The sequence below is a fragment of the Geotrypetes seraphini genome, chromosome 1, assembly GCF_902459505.1.
Source record: "Geotrypetes seraphini chromosome 1, aGeoSer1.1, whole genome shotgun sequence".
In the NCBI taxonomy this organism is placed as follows: domain Eukaryota; kingdom Metazoa; phylum Chordata; class Amphibia; order Gymnophiona; family Dermophiidae; genus Geotrypetes; species Geotrypetes seraphini.
The window spans coordinates 395,345,611-395,367,310 of record NC_047084.1 but is presented as its reverse complement, the minus strand read 5'-3'; the positions used below and the strand labels follow the sequence as shown (position 1 = coordinate 395,367,310).

At 41.0% G+C, this 21,700-nt stretch overlaps 1 protein-coding gene across 5 annotated transcripts in view; it reads right to left on the bottom strand.

Moving 5' to 3' along the window:
* TMOD1 (tropomodulin 1) overlaps positions 1 to 21,700 on the bottom strand; it is a 305,423-nt gene that overhangs the window by 229,322 nt on the left and 54,401 nt on the right. For all 5 annotated transcript variants that reach the window (XM_033917789.1, XM_033917773.1, XM_033917798.1 and 2 more), the window contains exon 2: positions 5,669 to 5,838. In XM_033917789.1, coding sequence (XP_033773680.1) covers positions 5,669 to 5,788 — 120 coding nt within the window. In that variant the 5' untranslated portion in view covers positions 5,789 to 5,838. The remainder of the gene's footprint in view (positions 1 to 5,668; positions 5,839 to 21,700) is intronic.

Here is a 21,700-nt window from a genome sequence, read left to right as displayed (position 1 = left end):
AGTGCAGCAATAGTCCACCGAGTGAAATTTACAGATCCATTTCCAAACCCTTCTCACTGATGCAAATAAATACATAGGCCCTCTTCTATTAAACTGCGATAGCAGTTTATGGTGCGGCGAGCCATGCTGAATGGGCGCTTCTCCCGATGCTCATTGAGATCAGGAGCAGTATGGGCCATTCAGCGCAGCTCCCCGAGCTAGAAACTGCTATCACAGTTTGATAGAAGAGGGCCATAGTTCTTTGCCATTGAAGAGGTTGGGGGTGGACTAACGTGGAGATATGCGCTAAAATGTTCTTTAACCAAAACAGATAATTCTAGTAACACATTGGAAAACTCATTAGGATGGCAGCTAAAATTTAGTGCTAAAAAATGCAAAGTCATACGTTTGGGCTGCAAAAACCAGGCTGGCCCGAACATCCTCTCCGACGTTAGAATTGACGTTGGGAAGAAGGCTTCTGGGCGCGGTTAGGCAGGAAGGTAAGCAGAGGAGCAGCGGCGGTGGATTAGAGTGAAGTTTAAGTCGGGCCTGGAGGGAGGCTTTTTTTTTTTCCCAAGGTAGGCAGGCAAGCTGGCTTTTGCGCAGCAGAGAGGTAGGTAGGCAGGCAGGCAGGCAGGCAGGCTTTAGGGGAGGTAGGTAGGTAGGCAGGTTTTGGGGGAGGTAGGCAGGCAGGTTAGCTTTGGGAGAGGTAGGCAGGCAGGCTGGCTCTGGGAGAGGCAGGCAGGCAGGCTTTGGGGGAGGTAGGTAGGTAGGCAGGCTTTGGGGGAGGCAGGCAGGCAGGCTAGCTTTGGGGGAGGAAGGCAGGCAGGCTGGTTCTGGGGGAGTAAGGCAGGCAGACTGGCTGACTTAGGGGGAGTCAGGCTGACTTTGGGGGAGGTAGGCAGGCTGGCTCTGGGGGAGGGAGACAGGCAGGCTGGCTTTGGGGGAGGTAGGCTGGCTTTGGGGGAGGTAGGTCGGCAGGCTTTTTGGGAAGGGATGGGACAAAGGCTGGAAGGCAGTGAGGGGGACATAGGAAGGAGGAATGAAGAAAGGATAGAAAGAGGCAGAGAAGGTAGGGGGATTGTAAGTAGAAGAAAGACTAGAGAGATAAAGGCCTGGACCAAAGGAGAAAGACAGGAGGCAGAAGCAGGACTTTGGGAGGTGCAGACAGAGGGGGAGAGCCCCTGAGGAAGAGCAGAGAGAGGCAAGATCATAACAGAGGAGGGAGAGAGAGGGAGACCAGGAACACAGGTACAAAGGAGAACTGACACTGGATCTGGGGGCACTAAGGACATAGGAAGGAGGCACTGGGGACACTAAGGACATAGGAAGGAGGCTCTGGGGCACTAAGGACATAGAAAGGGGCAATAAGGACATAGGAAGGAGGCGCTGGGGGCACTAAGGACATAGAAAGGGACACTAAGGACATAGGAAGGAGGCGCTGGGGACACTAAGGACATAGGAAGGAGGCGCTGGGGCACTAAGAACATAGGAAGGAGGCACTGGGTGCACTAGAGACATAGGAAGGAAGGAGGGAGGATATCGAAAGGGACAATTGTTGGACCTGAGTGCAGAAAGAAATGAAAGAAAAGGATGCACAGTCAGAAGGAAACGCAACCAGAGACTCATGAAATCACCAGACAGCAAAGGTAGGAAAAATGATTTTATTTTCAATTTAGTGATCAAAATGTGTCAGTTTTGAGAATTTATATTTGCTGTCTATATTTTGCACTATATTTATCTATTTTTCTATAGTTACTGAGGTGACATCTTTGAAAACCCCCCAAATATAAATGATAATTAACATTTTCTCTTCGTATAGGGTGCTTTGTGTTTTTTTAAATTTTATGGTTAACATTATGAAATAAGATATTGTGTGAACATGAAAAATGAATGGAAGAAATTAGGGGCGGGGCTAGAGTGGGATTGGGGTGGGGCTAGGCCGGATTGAGGTGGGGCTAGGGCGGGATTGGGGCGGGACTGAATATTAATAGATGTCCCGTTTTGATGAAAAAAATAAATGGTCACGTTATTCATTCCAGATCTCTACAAGCTTGAAAACAAAAGATCGACTGAGCTTCCCAGCAGATTTAATTCCCTTAAAGGAATATCTTTATGTGTTTCTCAAATGGAAAACTCTAAGGGTATTCCAACATAAGGGGACAAAAGGATCAAATATTCCATAGAGAAGCTTGAACATTTAAACTGGATCCTAAAACAAACTGGGAGCCAGTGAAGCTTTATCAACAAAGGGGAAACATGATCATACTTTCGTTTCCCAAAAATGAACTTAGCTACAGTATTCTGTATTAACTGAAGCCATTTTAAACTGCTCTGCTTAATACCCAGATAAACTGAGTTACAATAATCTAGCTGAGAAAGCACAGTGGATTGTACCAATACTGAGAAATGTTCTTGATGGAATAGTGGTCTGACCTTCCTCAACATGCGCAGACTAAAAAAAACACTTTTTGTCAAGGAACTTATCTGTTCATGAAATATAAGTGATGAGTCCAAGATGATACCTAGGATTCTAGATGAAAAATCTATATGTAATGTGATACCTGTTTTTAATGTAACAGAGGAAGGGAGGTTTTCTAATTTTGGCCCAATCCAAAGCAATTTGGTTTTGGCAGCGTTCAGTTTCATTTGAATAGACAAAGCCCAAAGTTGAAGTTTAGAAATGCAGCAGTCTATACTAGGGACCAAGTTGTTAAGATCAGGATCAACTTCTAATAAAATGAAAATATCGTCTGTATAGGTATATATAGTCTCTGCTGATGAAAGGCAAAAATTTTTCAGAAAAGTCATATATACATTAAATAAGTTGACGACAGCGGAGAGCCCTGTGGATTTCCAAGTGGAGGAAGTCTCACCCTCCAATATACCTCATAAGATCGCAATGAGAGGAATCTACTAAACCAATTCAGTACAACTTGGTTTAAACCAGGTGTGTCCAACTTTTTGGCTTCCCTGGGCCACATTGGCTGAAAAAAATGTTTCTGGGGCCGCACAAATGCGCAAACGCTGAAGCAAGACAGAGGAGGGAGCCAGCATGACGGTAAACACCCGGGGGCAGCAGAGGAAAACACTGCATCGCCCTTGACCAAGGCTGCACAAAATATTTCACGGGGCCACATGTGGCCCTTGGGCCGCAGGTTGGACACCCCTGGTTTAAACCAATATCTGATAACATACGAATCAGGATGTCATGATGAATGACAAACGCAGCCTATAGATCAAATTGCAACAATACCGCACATTTATTTTGTATCTGTAAATTTTGAATCTTTGAGATTAACGATAATAGGAGAGTCTCCGTACTAAAGTTTGGTCTAAACCCATGTTGAAATGGTAACAAAATAGAAAATTTCTCCAAGTAGTTGGAAAGTAGGCTAGAAATAATTGACTCCATCATTTTTGTCAAAAGGGGTATACTCAACGAAAAGTAACCATTTTCAAGAAAATGATTTAATAATGAAGTCAGCCATATAATAGCTTGTAAAGGAGTATCCCTGAAAAGATAACAAGGAAATGGGTCCAATTTACAACTGCATTTTTTCAACTCTTCACATAATTTTGAAACATAAGTTTCTGAGACAGGATCAAAGGTTCCATAAACGATCCACTGGAATTACCGTCAGCCTATTGGGACTTGAAAGGAAGTCGTCAGGGTTTACAACCGGAAATGTATCTCTGAGTGTAATTTTACTATTAAAAAAATTTTGCTAACTCCTCTGCAGTTGGAATACAGTTTTGTTCTGAATTTATGCTCACTAAGGTTAATGAATGCCAGAGCTTAAAAAGGGTATTTTACTTTGATTATCTGAACTAGCTATCCTAACCCCATAGTAATTTTTTCTTGCAATTCTAATTTCTAAATTATATTTATTAATGTTAACTCTCCAAATCTTCTTGTCAGATTCTGAATTAGTTTTTTTCCACTTCCATTCCAATCTTTTACATTCCTGTTTTAATACTCGATAAGATGAAAACCAGGGCGCCTTCCTTGCAAAGCTCACTGATTTGGTTGTTAAAGGGGAGAGAGCTTGAAAGGTACTTTCTGATAATCCCTTCCAGTCTTTCCTTAGATTTTCTGACAGCTTATCAGAAGATATGCAAGGTAGTACTTTTAGTAGATTGAACCAGAAAAACTCTGAGCTGATCTTTTTCCTAATAGTTATAGTTTGTTTCTGCTGTACATAAGTATTAATAGGGGACATAAAAATTGGGAGACAGAATTCCCCAAGAAAATGATCTGACCAAGGAACTCTCCGCCAGTGAACCTCATCTAACCTAGTTTGTTGGTGCATATAATCCATAAAACTAATAAAATCTAACATATGGCCTTTTTCATGTGTAGTAGCTTTTGTAGGTAGTGATAGATTAAGTGAATTCAAAAAGGAGATAAAATGTAAAGTGTCTTTGTTTGTGATGTCATCTAAATATAAGTTAACATCACCAATTATCAACAGCCTTGAGTACTTTAATAGAGCATCAGAAATAATATGAGAAATAAGTCTATAGAGTCCTTCCAGAGCACAGGAGAGTGGTATAACAAGAAAATTCCTAAAGGTTCTTGAGATAGCTCATCACTAAGTGATACTATCATATATTCCAGTTTAGGATAGCTAGCCTTATCAGTCAAAAGGACATTGAAAAATGATCTATAGCTCAATCCTAATCTCCCACCCTGCTTATCCCTCCTAGAGGTAAAAATACTATTAAAACCATACAGACAGAGCTCATTTTGGGTAAAAGAGTTGCTCTGATCCAACCAAGTCTCAGTAATAAACATTAAGTCAGGGTCGGTATCTAAAAGTAAATTCTTAATAATCTGTTGCTCATTGCATACAGATCTAGCATTACAATAAAGTGCTGGTACTGGGGTGAGAGATTCGGTATACAGATCTGACTGCCTATTAGATGGTAAAATAGGGTTAAGTAGTGGCGTACCAAGGGGAGGCAGGGGGGGCGGTCCGCCCCGGGTGCAAGCCCTGAGGGGGTGCTCCCGGCCTTGAAGCCGTTGGTGTCCGGTTCCCCCCCGACGTCTGGATTCTCCCCCCAGCCCCCCTGCACCATTTGCGGTGGAGAAGCAGCCTGCATCGGGATCGCGATGCCAGTGATCCCTGCGCTGCTTCGGCGCTGCTTCCTCCGCCACGGTCTCGCCCCTCTTCTGATGTCAGAAGAAGGGTGGGACCACGGCGGAGGAAGCAGCGCCAAAGCAGCGCAGGGATCGCTGGCATTGCGATCCCGCTGTGTGCTGCTTCTCTACCGTAGGTGGTGCAGGGAGGCCAGGGGGATGAGCGGTCCTTCAGGGTTGGGGCGCGAGCGGTCCTTCGGGGTGGGTCGGGGCATCAGGCCTTCAGGGTGGGGCTCCACAATGAGTTTCTGCACATAAATTTCTGATCACTTTTGGTGAATCAGTCATACTTAGCAGAACACAGGAGACTTTCCTAGCTGGCTAAATAGCACTGAATAGCGCTTGTATTGGCTAGATGTTTAATTATTGCTGACTGTAAAATACAGATGTAAAATTGCTCCCTGGAAAACAAAAATTAGACAAAAATGACTGCAACAGAAAATGGAGATGAAATTATATCAGTGGCCCATGATAAATCACAAAAGCATCTATCAAACAATTGTTTTTCTAATGTAAAACATGACCCTCAAGACAGCCAGGACTAACATCAGGATCCAGCTCTTCCAATTCATTTTCTAATGTTCTCAACTCCTCTTCTGTTAATGTACTTAGGATTTCATCCTCATCCAGATCCCGGTATTTTTCTAGTTCGTGTCTATATGACATTCTAGATAAATCTGTCTTCCTGCTCTCACAGATGTATATGAAATGGAAATCTGTAAATGAACAGAAAAACAAGATCTGTTAATAGATATGTCTGACACACTTGAAAGCAAAACTTTTGCTGATGCTATGTATGAACTATGACTAATGGGTATATCAGCTCAGGAAAACCCTTTGTGGGATTATTATATATAACATAAGAATTGCTATACTGGGACAGACCGAAGGCCATCAAGCACAGCATCCTGTTTCTAACAATGGCCAGCAGAGGTCCCAAGTACTAAAACAGATTTTATGCTGCTTATCCTAGGAATAAGCAGCAGATTTCCCCAAGCTATCTCAATAATGGCCTATGGATTTTTCCTTTAGGAAATTATCCAAACCCTTTTTAAACCCTGCTATGCCAACCGATTTCACCACATTCTCTGGCAACAAATTCCAGAGTTTAATTACACATTGGGTAAATAAATATTTTCTACATTGTTTTTTTTTTTCAATTCTACTAATTAGTAGCTTCATTGTATGCCCCCCTTCGTCCTAGTACTTTTGGAAACAGTATACAAGCGATTCACATCTATCCTTTCCACTCCAGTCAGTATTTTATAGATCTCTATCAAATCTCCCCCGAGCTGTCTCTTCTCCAAGCTGAAGAGCCCTAGCCACTTTAGCCTTTCCTCTTAGGGAAGACATCCCATCCCTTTTATCATTTTTGTCACCCTTTTCTGTACCTTTTCCAATTCCACTATATTTTTTTTGAGATACGGTGACCAGAACTGCACACATTATTTGAAGTGTGGAAGTACCAAAGAATGATACAATGGCATTATAACATTTACATCTTACTTTAAGGGTACATAATGGAATCTGTGCTAACATCTCAGATTTTCCATATTTATTGGTATTTGAGATATGGAGATCATAGTATGAGTTTGTTTTCATGTAGAAAGTACACTGAACCTAAGTTTAAATTGTGAATGATGACTGGATTTGAGAATAGGCCAAAAATTGTTACAATTCTTTGTGGTACAACTGTATTAGTTCTTGGAAGGCCAAACAGACTGAAAGAGACATATATTCTGGTTTAGGGTTTGTCCTTATTCTACCTCAAAGATCAGTTTCTATTTGGGGTTACCAACAAAATTTAACTTACATAACACATTGTAGATTGTTTTGTCCCTTATACATCTTTATTGGCTTAAATATGGTCACTCTAAGAACGAAGCCAAGTAGATTAAACAGGTCAGTTATTTTTTTCTTTTCTTCTTTAACTCCCTCCTTTAACAAAGCTGCACTAGCGTTTTTAGTGCCGGCCGTTAAGGTAACAGCAATGACGCTCATAGCATCAGAGCTGTTACCGCCACAGCTGGCACTAAAAACCAAGCTACGCTTTTGTATATGAATATGTAGAATGCACTGCTCCAGTAACAGACTTACCTCCTGGCAATTTGGACACTGATAAAATATATGCAAATCTTTGAATTGATTCATGAGCCAATTAATTGCAATAAATTGATTTTAAAAATCAATTATTGCAGTTTATTAACATTATATTTACATGTGCACCTTCCTGGATGCTATTCTATAGACCCACGTGCCTAAATCCTCTACCATGCAACTCAAAAGTGGGCATGGCAGGGTTGTTCCAAAAACTTGTGTATTGAATTACAGAATAATGCCATTTCCTTGCCCATATGCCAAAAGTTGGGCAGCAGAATTTACACCAGTTTTTAGGTGGCCCAGTACTGGGCAAAATGTTAGAAACTATTATATAACCTAGAGACTATGCAAAACGTTAATTCATTGGGTTTTGCATGAGGACATTCCTTATTACATAAATACAGTTTTGAAAAATTTTATAAACCAATATAATCACTGAAATCAGAAAGTTTTCATCAGTTGCATTTTTTTTTTGTCCATGAATTTTTTTTATTAGAAACATTTTAGAATATATAGAACAAAGAACATTTCATACCAAAATGACAACACACAATGAATGTTGGCAGAATATATTGCTTGGTATACAGATGTTACAACAGCATCTTATAACAAGAAAAAAAAAACATTTTGAGAGTGATCAGATACAGCACAAGTATCATAGTTAACTGGCATACATGCATTTATCTAGACTAGACCACCTTTTTGAAAAATTCTGGACTGTTCCAAACTTATCTGTAATAGACAGTGTTAATTTGTGGATCTGTAGAACTGATTGCCACCATAAATGTACATTGAGGCTCTGATTCTATAAAAGATGCCTATGGTTAGGTGCCTAGAACAGCGCGCCTTCAGTCTAGGCACTTAACTTACTCCCCTTTTACTAAGCCACACTAGAGATTTCTACCACAGCTCTGAGTGCTAAATGCTCCGATGCTCATAGAATTCATATGAGCGTTGTAGCATTTAGCACTTCGGGCCGCAGTAGAAAACTCTATTGCAGCTTAGTAAAGGGGGAAGGGTAATTATTTAAAAAGGTTAATTGTTGCCCATAATAAGCAATTAGTACTTAAAAATTGGCTTGAATTAAAATTGGGTGGTAGACACCTACCTATTTCAGGTGGATTCCTAGTCCAAGGTACCTATCAGAAAGTTTGTTATGATTAGGGGCGATCATGGGTATGTTTTGCATGAAGGTGCCTAAAATGGACTTAGGTGTCGATATTTAGGCCAAGAAAACACTGGCATAAATAGGGTGCACCTAAGTCTACTTTAGGCATCGCTAGGTGCAGTTCTATAAATGGTGCCTAACTTATTAAGATTGACATATGCTGTGCATATGCTCAGCATCTATGTTTTAGGTGCAATTTATAGAATAAGGGCCTGAGAAATGAATTCTCTTTCCAGTTGGTCAATATTGATTTTATGGCAACAGTTATAACAATATGTAGTAGATTTAAATCAGCTTGATCTACATCATGTTCCAATGAGACAGAGTCAAAAATAAATAGGGGTTAGGGAATTTTTCACAGAGGGAATGATAAACCAGACGTGGGTACTTTATAACTGAGTGGGAGTTAGGAGTTAAAAGCAGCCTTGAAAAAGTGGGCTTTTAGCCTAGATTTGAATACTGCCAGAGACAGAAGATGTACTGACTCGGGCAGTCTGTTCCAGGCATACGGTGCAGCAAGATAGAAGAGACGGAGTCTGGAGCTGGCAGTAGAGGAGAAGGGTACAGATAAGAGACACTTACCAGTTGAACAGTTTCTGGGGAGGAGTATAGGGAGAGATAAGAGAAGAGAGATACTGAGGAGCTGCAGAGTGAATGCACTTGTAAGTCAATAAGAGGAGTTTTAACTACTGTATGTGGAAATGAATAGAGAGACAATGAAGTGATTTGAGAAGGGTAATGTGAGTATAGCGACACTGGTGGAATATGTCATGCAGCACACATTAAATGGATTGAATAGGTGAGAGATGGTTTAATGGAAGACCTGTGAGAAGAAAGTTGCAGTAACTTAGAAGAAAGGTGATAAGAGCGTGGATAGGGGGTTTGGTAGTTTGCTCAAAAAGGAAAGGAATGACAGGCTTTAGCGGTCTGTTGGATTTGTACAGAGAAAGAGACAAGTCAAAGATGACTTCAAAGTTGTAAGCTGACAAGACAGGGAGGATGAGAGTGTTATTCACAGAAACAGAGAATGAGAAAAGAGGAGAGGTGAGTTTAAGTGGAAAGATAAGAAACTTAGTCTTGGCCATGTTCAGTTTTAAATTTATTTATTCAATTTTTTATACCATTCTCCCAGGGGAGCTCAGAACGGTTTACTTGAATTTATTCAGATATGGCAACGACACATCCAGGCGGCAGTGTTGGACAAGCAGTCTGATTTGGGCCTGGATTCTTTTAGATATTTCTGGTGTAGACAGGTAGATCTGGGAGTCAACAGCATAGAGGTGATACTGAAAACCATAGGAAGAGAGCACTGAGGGAATGAGTATGGATGGAAAAAAAGAAGAGCTCCTAAAACAGAGCCCTGAGGTACACCGAATGATAGTGGGATCACAGTGGAGAAGGATCTACCATTGCATAGACTAACAGGCGCCTAAACTTAGGCATCAGTTTAGGCCCATCGGCGCCTAAGTTAATTTGAAAAATGCTGTTAGAAATGGCAAAAAATGGTGCCTAAATCAAAGGCACCAGAATCACATCTACACGGCTGCCAAATGTCAAAAGTGGCGTTAGGTGACCCAAAGTGCCTACATAGGTGCGATTCACAGATATAGGTGCTAGAAATGTAGGCCTACATTTCCAGTGCCTATCTTTCACACATGCGCAATTCTGAAACTCGCACTGATGTGTGATTGGTCTTCTCCGATGTGTGATTAACACGTGATTGGCAGCCGCTTTTAAGGTGGCCACTGATATCGGTGCTGGTTATAGAATCCGGCCCTAAAAGTGCAATGGGAAAGATAAGAAGACCAAGAAAGAAGAGCCCTGAAATCCAAATGAGGACAGTGTATCAAGGAGTAGGTAGTGGTCAATAGGGTCAAAAGCAGCAGATTGATCAAGAATCTGGCCAGGAACAGGTAATTGGAGACTTTAGCAAGAGCAGTTTCCATAGAATGCAGAGAGCGAAAGCCTGATTAAAATGGGTCAAGAATAGCTTGAGATGAAAAAGTCAAGACAGTAACAGAAAAACAGCATGTTCAAGTAGCTTGGATAAGAAAAGGAGGGAGACGGGACGATAGTTGGAAGGGCAGGTAGGGTCCAATGAGGGTTTTTTGAGGAGTGGTATAACTATGGCATGTTTGAAAACATCAGAAACAATTGCAGTGGGACGTGAAAGATTGAGGATATTAAAGACAGAGGGGCTTAGGGGTATCCCTGCATCGCCCTTTGAAGGCTAGAGACCTTGTTAGGCCATGAAGCACCTTTTTTGAAGCAGATATCATGAATCCTACCTGCTACTTGTAAACAAGCTGTTTTGTTCAAGACAAGGTCAGCTACCTGCAGCGGGTGCCAGCCTAACTCTTGAGAAACTGTGGAGTGAGCTTTACAGGCATTGCAGTGATGTTTATCTTGTTATCATCTTGGTGAGACATTCTGTATCAGTCCTGATAAGAAGGGTCCATCTAGAAGCCCATTCACCCTCATTAAGTGTGACCAACCATGGCCAGCTGGATGAATTCTGAATGACCCATGTTGCCACCTGGGCGTGACTGGAAAGAATCTGCACCAGGCTGCTCAGTTTGGGTTTGGTTTTGGGAGAAGGAAGAAAATAAAGAGATTTCCTGGTTTTTGTCTCTTTATGTGCTAAGATCTGCACCAGGAAGAATTCTGCAGCTGGTCATTCTGGCTTTTATTAGACGGAGAATCCTACTGCTGTGGAAGAACAAGGATTTGGACCTTACTTATACTAGAACCAAGGGGTACACTGCAAAGCTTGTAGCCCTGAAGAGGAATTGCTTCATCACCATCGGACGCTGACTCAGCTGAAGAAGGGTGAGAATGTGATACCCTTTTTTAAAAAAAAAATCTTTATTAAATTTTCAATGCTAATACAAAGTGCATAAAATTATACATACATTAATAATCAGAATCAGCACTTAAAATCAATCAGTAACAATACAAAATGGATTTCCCCCTCCCCTCCCTTTCAATATATCCAATCGAGGAATAAAACAAAAGAGATATCCCCCCTCCCACCCTTCCCCGAATGTGTGTGCAAATCAACAGAAAATTAAAGGTAAGAGACAACTAAACCGAAGTAACAAAAGTCGTTAATGGACCCCAAACTAATCTGAATAACTTATTGTGCCCCAACATATCTGAGTCATTTTCTCATATTTATAACATAAACATAAATTCGCCCACCAAAAGGAAAAATTAAGCCGATCCCAGCTTTTCCAATTCTGAGTAACCATTTGCATGGCAATCCCGGTCATAATGATGAAAAGCCAGCTTTTGTACCGGTCTAATAGGGGTTTAGTATGCAACAATGTCCCACAGATTACAACATCATAGGTTAATGGAATCAATGATTCCAGTATGTTATTAATGTCTCCATATCAATTTCCAAAAATTGAATATCAAAGGGCAATAGAACAACAAATGATCCAGTGTCCTTATTACAAGATGACAGTGCCAGCATCTATTAGACTTAGAACTATCTAACTTCTGCAAATGAACTGGGTCCAGAAAACTCTATGTAACAGAAAAAAACAAGTTTGTCTCATAGAAGCTGATGCAGTATATCTCATCCTCCAAGTCCAAATCTATGGCCATTGAATAGCAGAAATCTGCTGGTTTATCTCAATGCTCCAAATGTCTTTTAGACCAGTTTTAGATTTCTTGTTCAAAGCTTCCCCTCTGATGCAGCTTCCTGCTTCTGCCTGGGTGGTTCAAATAATAATAATAATAACAGTTTATATACCGCAATACCGTGAAGTTCTATGCGGTTTACAAAAGATTAAAAAGGTACAGAATAGTTGGACTTAAGTGGGGAAAGAAGAAGTGAGTAAGAGGTCAGGAGGACCGTTATTGAGGAGAGAGAGAGGAACAGGTCAGTTGTCTAGGTATTTCAGGAACATGTATGTTTTTAGGTGCTTCCTGAATTCCTTGTAAGTAGTGGGCGAAAGTAATTAGTCTAGGTCTTTACCCCATACGGCTGCTTGGTGTGAGAGAAGGTGTTCATGGTGTTTTTTCAGTTTGCAACCTCTAACTGGAGGGGAAATGAAGATTGAATGTGTGCTTCTCCTGTGTCTGTTAGTGGAAAAGGAGAAAAGGTCCGTTATGTATTTGGGGGCTAGTCCATAAAGTACTTTGAAACAGATGCAGGAGAATTTAAACTTTACGCGTGCTTCCATCGGCAGCCAGTGCAGCTGCCGGTAATAAGGTGTCATGTGATCGAATTTCTTTAGCCCGAAGATAAGTCTGACAGCTGCATTTTGCATAATTCAAAGACGTCGCATGTTCTTTTGGAAGATTGCTAAATAGGCGATGTTGCAATAGTCAAGTTAACTTAGTACGAGGGATTGTACTAGGATTCTGAATGCTGACATATCGAAGTAGGATTTAACAGATCTAAGTTTCCAGAGGGTGAAAAAACCCTTTCTGATTACGGAGTCCACCAAGTCTTTCATGGTTAGGCATTGATCCAGAGTTACACCCAATATCTTCATGGTGGACTGAATAGGGTAACTAAGTTCGTTGATACATAGTGGGGTTTTGGTATCAAGCGGGTGGGGAGAGGCAAATCAGAGGGCAGCTTTGACTGAGCAACAGGAGCACCACATCGATGCCGGGGCACATCTTCTTTTGAAAAAAAAAAACCCCCCAAAAAAACCATCAGAAAGGTGAGTACTGGTGACTGACCAGTGCGAAGGTGAGGGGAAGGAAGGGAGATGGGCCTGGGGTGGAGCTGGGAGTGCTGCTTGGGCCTTGGTCTGGCACTGAGAGTAGCAAAACCAAGTAAGTGGGGCCTGATTTATGGTTTGAACCATGCAGGACACCTATAATTTCTGGGGGGCTACCATTTGCTTGATAGTTTCTTAGCAGACTTCACCAGTCATCTTTACTCCCACAATCTAAGGCTGGGTATCATGTATTTACTGATCGGAAGTGAAGTAGATGGCAAGTTGGTCAGAGCCCAGCTACCTGAGAAATCCCAGTGTAGAATTTAAACTCAAGTTAGGGGCACAGTGTGATTGCACCTGTAGGGCTGTGCAATTCAAAGAAGCAGTTAGACTGAGAGAGACAGTGGCACTGGCAGTCGGAAGATGATAGAAGTGGGGAGAACTTAAGGGAGAGAAGGGGACAGGGCAGATAATGGAAGTGGGGATAAGGGGCAGATGATGGAAGTGGGGAGAACTTGTGCTGTCGTCAGGTGCATATGGGAAAGTAACAGCAGCGGTGAGGTGAGGGGCCCTCACCATTGCTGTTTTTAAACATGCTGGATGGGGGGAAGGGGGCAGGATAATGTGATGGAATTACCTGGGGTGGAGAGAGAGAAGAGGCAGATAATAGAAATGGGGAGAACAGGTCAGATGATGGAAGTGGGGAGAACTTGTGCCATCAGTGTCAAGTGCATATGAGAAAGCAGCAGCAGTGGTGAGGAGGTGGGGCCCTCACCTCCTAACCACTGCTGCTGCTTTCCCACATGCTGGATGGGGAGGAAGAAGATAGAGTTAGTGAGATAGTAGAGGGGTGAAGGAAAGGAGTGGCAAACTATGAGTAGACACAGTGAAAAGAGGGAAACTGAGGACTGAAGAGTAAGAATTTAATTTAGAAGGAGGCAAAAAATAGAGAAGGAAGACCTGAAAAGAAAAGGAAAGGGAAGAGAGAGGAGAGAGAGAGATGCCAAAGAACGGGGACGGAGACAGCGATAGCAGATATGAGTGGAGGAAATGAGAAGAGAGAGATGCTAAAAACCACAGGGGGGAGGGAAGTAGAGATGGAAGGAAAGAGATGCCAGACCATGCAGGAAACAAAGGGAAGTTGATGGATGCCAGACCAAAGAAGGGGGGGGGGGCAGGAGGAGAGATGGCAAGGTGATACAGGGTTTCTGGAAGGGGCAGACAGTAGATGGAAGGACGAGAATGACAAGATGAGGAAAGCAGAAACCACATGACAAAGGTAGAAAAAAAAATTCTATTTTTTTATTTTATTGCTTTAGGATAAAGTAGTATTGTAGCTGTTTTGGACATTTTATTGGACTAATTTTAATACATTTTTGACTAACTTTCAGAGACCAAATTCTTACTCAGGTCAGGAAAGGATACTGTAACAGCAGTATACTTTACTGACCTAAGGAAAGAGGTTTTGACCTCTGAAAGCTAATTTAAAAATGTATTAGTCCAATAAAATGGTATTACCAATATCTTATTTTCCATTTTTTGTTTTATTTTTGTTAATTTGTAAAGTGATTTGTTATTTCTCTTGTTTCAAATGTACATATGCTATCATTATATTTTGTACAGTATTAGGAGATATGCACCACTGTTTCTATGGTATTATGCAGAGCCTGACTTCTTTATGATTCAGTTTTTGTTTACATATTTTACAAAAGAGCGGAACAAACATAGAAGCATGATGGAAGATAAAGGCCAAATGGTCCATCCATTCGCAGTAACCATTATCTGTTCCTTTCTCTAAGTGATCCCACGTCCTTACCCCAGGCTTTCTTGAATTCAGTCTCTTGTCTCCACCACCTCCTACAGGAAACCATTCCACACATTGTTATACCTCAGCATATTACTGACATGTTCAGCATATTACTTACTGACATGTTCAGAATATTACTGATATGTCTCCTCAAGTCTGCTTATCTGACCTTCATATCATGAGCGTTACCTTGATCTCAAAGGGGCAGTAAAGTTTGCTCATTTGAGAACCTGACTTCCTTTGCAGGCAAGCTGCTCAAATAACTAAAGACTATATCAAAAGGAAGGGGACAGTGACAAGTATCTGCTAACTTGACCTTTTTGACCTAGGAATTGCCCAAACAGCCTCAAAGGGACAGTAAACATCCTAACCTCCTTGATCTTCAAAGGGACAGTGAAACCAGTCTCATGGGAAAACAATCTCTGCAAACACCTCATTCATAACCTCAAAAGGACAGTAATGCCAGATGGGACCTGAATGTTGACAAAACCACATCAAAGGGAGAGTGAAACCAGATGGAAAGCCGGTTTTCTGCAAACACCTCCTTCTGACATCCTGACCTGGGTGTTGTCAAAACACAGAACAAAAGGGCAGGACTAATTGTAACAGCAGGACCAGCTGTTTATGCTTTTACTATGAACTCCGCAGTGTGCATCCTATATAAGACCGGGATTCTGACTCTGACATCAGAATCCATGACGTTTGGCCACGTCTCACGGGACAGTCCTTTGGTCTACCCATCTATCTATTGCAGGGATTCCCAATGGTGAAGATGGTCGTTATATGGGGTCAAGGTGATGCTATTTTATATTTAATTCTTATATGTGTATAATAAAGTGTTATTGTTTATGCTTTATATTGTCTGTGTGCTTTTCTGAGTGTCACTGATCATCCCACTTGTCAGAAATTAGTGGCGGAACAAATTGGCACCAGAAGTGGGGTTGATCTAATGACGTCAGGAAAGCTAACTAGGCAACAAGGGGTTGAGGAGCAGGCTCCCAATCCCTCCATTCCAAATGGGAATGAAATTATGGGAAAATTAATGGCCACTGAGTGGTCTGTAGAAGCAGGATTGTGTGAATCCTGTACTTTTGGAAGTGGGGATCCACATGAATTATGTGCCTCCTTACAAAAGGTGAAAATCTCAAAAGGAGAAGAGCAAGAAGTAATTTCTAGACAAGGAAGGATGATTTTGTCAGACTGGAGGAATTTGCATGAATTACAGGAATTACAATTGAAATTAGAAGAGCTGGAAAAGAAAAGGAATAAACAACAGCATGCCATTACAATGCTACAATGTCAGAATAAGTTGTTAATGGATAAGGTAGACACCTATCAAAATGTAATAGAACAGTCAGCTATGCAATATGCACGATATAAATACAAGAAACGGAGGTGGAAAGTGAGTTACAGAAAAGTTAAAATCTTAATTTATCATCTGCCGAATGATTGGAATCCAAACAAACGGGATGGGAATATTTGGGATTCAAATTCTAATAACAGTGAGGAGGCTATATGTGTTAAAGGAGAACAGGCAGAAAGTTTAGAAGCAGAGCCTGTGAGGAGACAAAGATTACAGGGAAATCTGCAAACAGGAGAAAATCTAACTAGAGATAATGTTAGGGAGGATGTTACTCCACATGAAATCATGGATATGATGGCACGCTTTACACAGCAGCCTGGAGAACCACTAATACAGTGGGTAGTTCGGGTGCAGGAGCTGGGCACAGCAGGGATTATGTTAGATGCCACAGATGCCCAAAACCCAAGATAAGCTCTCAAAGACCTCAGACATCACAAAAAATACAATCAAACATAGCTCCTACCCCCTTCCCATTCACAAAAATCTCACAAATAGCATGTTCATACTTAAATATACGATCAGTAGGTCCAAAAACAGAACTAATCAAAGACTGGCTAATCAAAGACAACTTAGGATGCCTCTTCCTTACTGAAACCTGGCTCATATCCGACACAGACCCTCACATTACTGAAATCTGCCCCAAAGGATACAAAATTGAACTAATATGCCGAGCTAACAGAAGAGGAGGAGGGCTAGCAATTATAGCAAAAAACAACTTCAACATCAAAGTCCTAGCCAAGCACTCCACCCCCCATTTAGACCTTCTAGCCTGCCAACTCTCTGACACCACCCTTACAGGAAATCTAAACTGCCTTCTATGCTACATCACCCCAGGAAAATGGAACAACACTAAACACGAGCTAGAAGAGTTCATCCTCCAGAATTCTCTTTCCTCTACAAACAATCTGATCCTTGGTGATTTAAACCTCCATCTAGAAGACCACACCTCAAAACAAGTAGTAGATATTATATCTTACCTCAGTACTCTATCGTACCAGATCCTCAATCCGGAACCAACACATGAAAAAGGTCATCAGCTCGATATTGCAGCATACTCATCCCCCAAACCTCAATTCACAAAACATCCAAATCACCAACGGCACCTGGCAACCCACCCTATGGTCGGACCACTTTAAATACAACTTCACTATCAACTGGGTACATAACAAAAATAAACCCACTCCCCTCAAAACAAGCTCCATGACCAGACAGAAAATCGAACCGAACACATTCTGGAACGCAGTGGACCCAGAAATAGACTCCAGCAACCCTAGTGAATTCATAAACACCTGGCGTTCTCTCAGCGAATCGACCTTGAACAAACTAGCACCACTAAAAGAAAAAAACAAAATACACAGACAATCAGATAAATGGTTTGACACTGAACTCCTACAACTAAAAAGGAAATGTAGACAACTAGAAAGGGCATGGATAAAACAAAAACAAGAAATTACTAAAACAGAATGGAAAATCCAAATCAAACAATACAAAATCAAATTGAAGGAAAAACGCAAAGACTATTACTCCAACCTCATAGGCACCGACAAACCAGACACAAAAAAACTGTTCAACCTAGTAAGAAACCTTACCGACACTAAACCTTGTCTAGCCACCCAGGAAAACCTAACACCTACAGCCTCTCAGTTAGCAGACCACTTCAAAAATAAAATCATCTCAATTAGAACAACATTCAACAACTCACAAAACAACACAGACAAGATTCTAACAAAACCCACATCAGATGAAGCAATATCAGCGGACAGGTTCTGGACCGACTTCCCTACAACCCAGTGGACTGAACTGGACAGGCTATACAAAAAATATTGCAAATCATCATGTGACCTGAATAACTGCCCACCATACCTACTAGCAACAGCTTCCATAAACTTCAAAGCTAGCTATACATTATGGCTACAAACCACACTCAGGGAAGGCCAGTTCCCACCAGAGCTCGGAGAAATTATAATCACGCCTATACTGAAGGATCCCAAAGGTCTAACAAATAACCCATCAAATTACAGACCAATCGCTTCTATCCCAACATACGTCAAAATAATAGAAGGACTAGTTGCACAACAAATGTCCACTTACCTTGAAGCCCACAATATCCTACATCCATCCCAATCCGGATTCAGAACCAACTACAGTACAGAAACTCTCCTGGTATCTCTACTAGATATAGCTCGAAGTCACCTCAGCCAAGGAAATAGACTGCTAATCATCCAATTTGATCTCTCAGCTGCATTCGATCTAGTGGACCACTCCATTCTTCTCCAAAAACTAGACGCAATAGGAATTTCAGGTAAAGTTCATAACTGGTTCCAAGGCTTCCTTAAAACTAGAACATACAGAGTCAAATCTAAAGACATTCTATCAGAATCATGGTCCAATCCATGTGGAGTACCACAAGGCTCTCCCCTCTCTCCCACACTTTTCAACCTATTCATATCCTCCCTAGGCACCACCCTAGACACCCAAAATATTACTTCTTTCAGCTACGCAGACGATATAACCATCCTCCTTCCATTCGACATACACAACCCAATCTCCACAGAACGCTTGAAAACTACATTAGAAACAGTGGATAAATGGATGACAGATCACAAGTTGAAGTTGAACTCTGACAAAACCAAATTCTTATTACTAGAGAAGGACAAAAAACCATCCCTAACAGAACTGGAAGTAAACTCAATCAAGTACCCTATACAGAACTCCCTTAAAATCCTAGGAATACATTTAGACAGATGTTGCACAATGCAAACACAAATCCTAAAAGTCACCCAAAAAGCATTCTTCACAATGCGAAATTTAAGAAAAATCAGGAAATTCTTTAACAAAGACCAATTCAGGATCATTGTCCAATCCCTTGTGCTAAGTATTGTCGACTATTGCAACAGCCTCTACCTACCTTGCCCGACCAACACAATAAAAAAACTACAGACCATCCAGAACACAGCCCTCAGACTCATATACTCACTCAGCAAATACGACCACATTACCAATGCATACCTAGAATCTCACTGGCTACCAATAAAAGCAAGAACACAATTCAAACTCTACTGTCTCATTTTCAAAGTAACCCATGGCACGGCACCCAATTACCTAATTAATCGTTTCCATCACTATCAACCACCAAGAAGAAGGAGAACACAGAACCTTTTCACCTATCCACCACTCAACGGAACTTGTCGTAAGAAACTATACGACAACCTCCTGGGGACACAGGCAGCTAAAATAGACTCTGACATCTCAAAATTACTGACCAAAACAACAGACATAAAAGAGTTCCGCAAAAAAATAAAAACACTACTGTTCAAAAAATATCTCCCATCACTCTAACCACCACCCAATGAGTTCCCAACCAACGACTTCGGAAACACCCATCTATACTATCTCTTTGTCTGTGACCTAAAATGTAATGTAACTCTTCTACTTTACACCCGATTTAAACGATCGAGTTGCCATGTATTACCTCTGCAAAATACACTATCTTCTGTTATATGTAATAACTTATGTGACAAGTATTATCTTCTGTGAACTTGAAGTATCATAACTCTTTACTGTTACTGTAATATACTCCTATCCTGAAATGTAATTCTACTGGAAATGTCCAGATATCTTCTATAATGTAATCCGCCTAGAACCGCAAGGCACAGGCGGAATAGAAATCCCTAATGTAATGTAATGTAATGTAATGCCCCTAAATTTGTTCAAATTAGTCAAGAAGTAGCAGTGCAACATGCGTGCGGGAGGATCCTTATCCTGCAAAAATTGCCCAATGGTCTTTATTAGAGATAATTAGTAGGGGTGTCACGAGGCGATATCCACTTGAATCTGATTGGCCCTCAAATGATAAGATTTGGTATACATTAAAAGATGCTCAAATGAGAATTAAGGAGGAGTCTATGAAGGCAGCCTTAGTAATAGGTCACGCTGACACATATATGTCATTACCTTTTACTGAGTCGATGAGAAATAAAATTATTAAGTATGCTGCACCGGCATACAAACAGATAATGATAACTTTGTTGATCAATCAAATAGACAGGACTATTTTGGAAGCCTTAGAAGCGGTCCGACAGTTAGGAGATCGGGGGGACTGGGGACCTCAAAATACTTTTGATAAAAAGAGAACAGGACAATCAAATTCAAACAGGGCTAAGCGGGTGTCTCGGAGGAATATGTTTTTGGCATTAATAAAAGATGGTGTAAAGAGGGAAGAAATAGATGGAAAAGATACAAGGACATTATGGGGAATGTACAAAAGTAGAGGACTGGGAAAGAAATCTATGCCTCAAGCACAAGTGAACAAAGGAGAGAGGGAGGATATTTGGGTGCCAACGGCTCCCCCTGAGGAAACTGCTTCCATTCTTTATCCTGATTTAAAAGGGTGGAAGTGTTGGGAGGATCAATAATGTGAATGCCGAGCCTCAGTGTGTGCCTGGACCAAATTAGAACAGTGTCCGCAGGTAGAGATAAATATTTAGTAGAAACCTGGGGAGCAACAGGTACAAGCTGTAGTGGACGCTGGGGTGTAGGAATATAAATATCAGGATTGGGGGGAAAATTATACAAGCAGGAAGAAAAAATTTTACAAATTTTAAAATTGGACAATTACCAATTTGGGAATATACTGTATTAATCTATGGGATTCCTTGCCAGATATCCAAAAAGGGTTAACATGATAGCTTTCCGATGGAATCTATAGTTTTGGTAAATTGCCAGACATTCCTATGAGATCAGTAGTGGTGGGGAAACCAATAGTAGTACCGATCTCCACAAAAATTGTAAACATGAACCAATGCATTTTTACTATTCCTATAGTGGAGCAATGCCCAGAACAATTTGCATTCACTTGGCAAGGGAGGCAATATACATATACCAGACTATCACAAAAATACTTACATAGTCCCACTTTCTATCACAAGATTAAAGCAGAAAGTGGGCAAAAGGATGCCGAGAGGTGATAGAGAAAGCTAAACTTCCCTTCTCCCCAAAGTAAAAAACAGACTTGGGCCTTTTTGGATTTTGGAGGCAACATATTTCACATCTGGGGTAACATATGGGGTAGGTTGGACCATAAAAATGTAGAAATAGGACAATAAAAAAGTAGAAATATTGCTAAGTGATCTTTATAATGAATAAAGTTTTGTTAGATAGTATAAGGAAGTTGCACTCCAAGTAATTTTGCAAATGTGTCTTTTACCTCAAACACTAATATTGTGAACCACTGTACCTGCACGTAAACCTCTCTTGTATATTTTATAGATTAATACTTCCCTGCTTGCATTCTCTTACGATTGTGTGACAGAGCTTTGAAATGGAAGAAAAATAGAAAAGAAGACCAGTAAAACTATATGGAGCAATTAACTTAAGTTTCTATCTCTCTTTCTTTTAGAAGCTTAGTATCCAGACATGGTCCGGAGAACCAATTTCACTGTGCCACATTTAAAATACT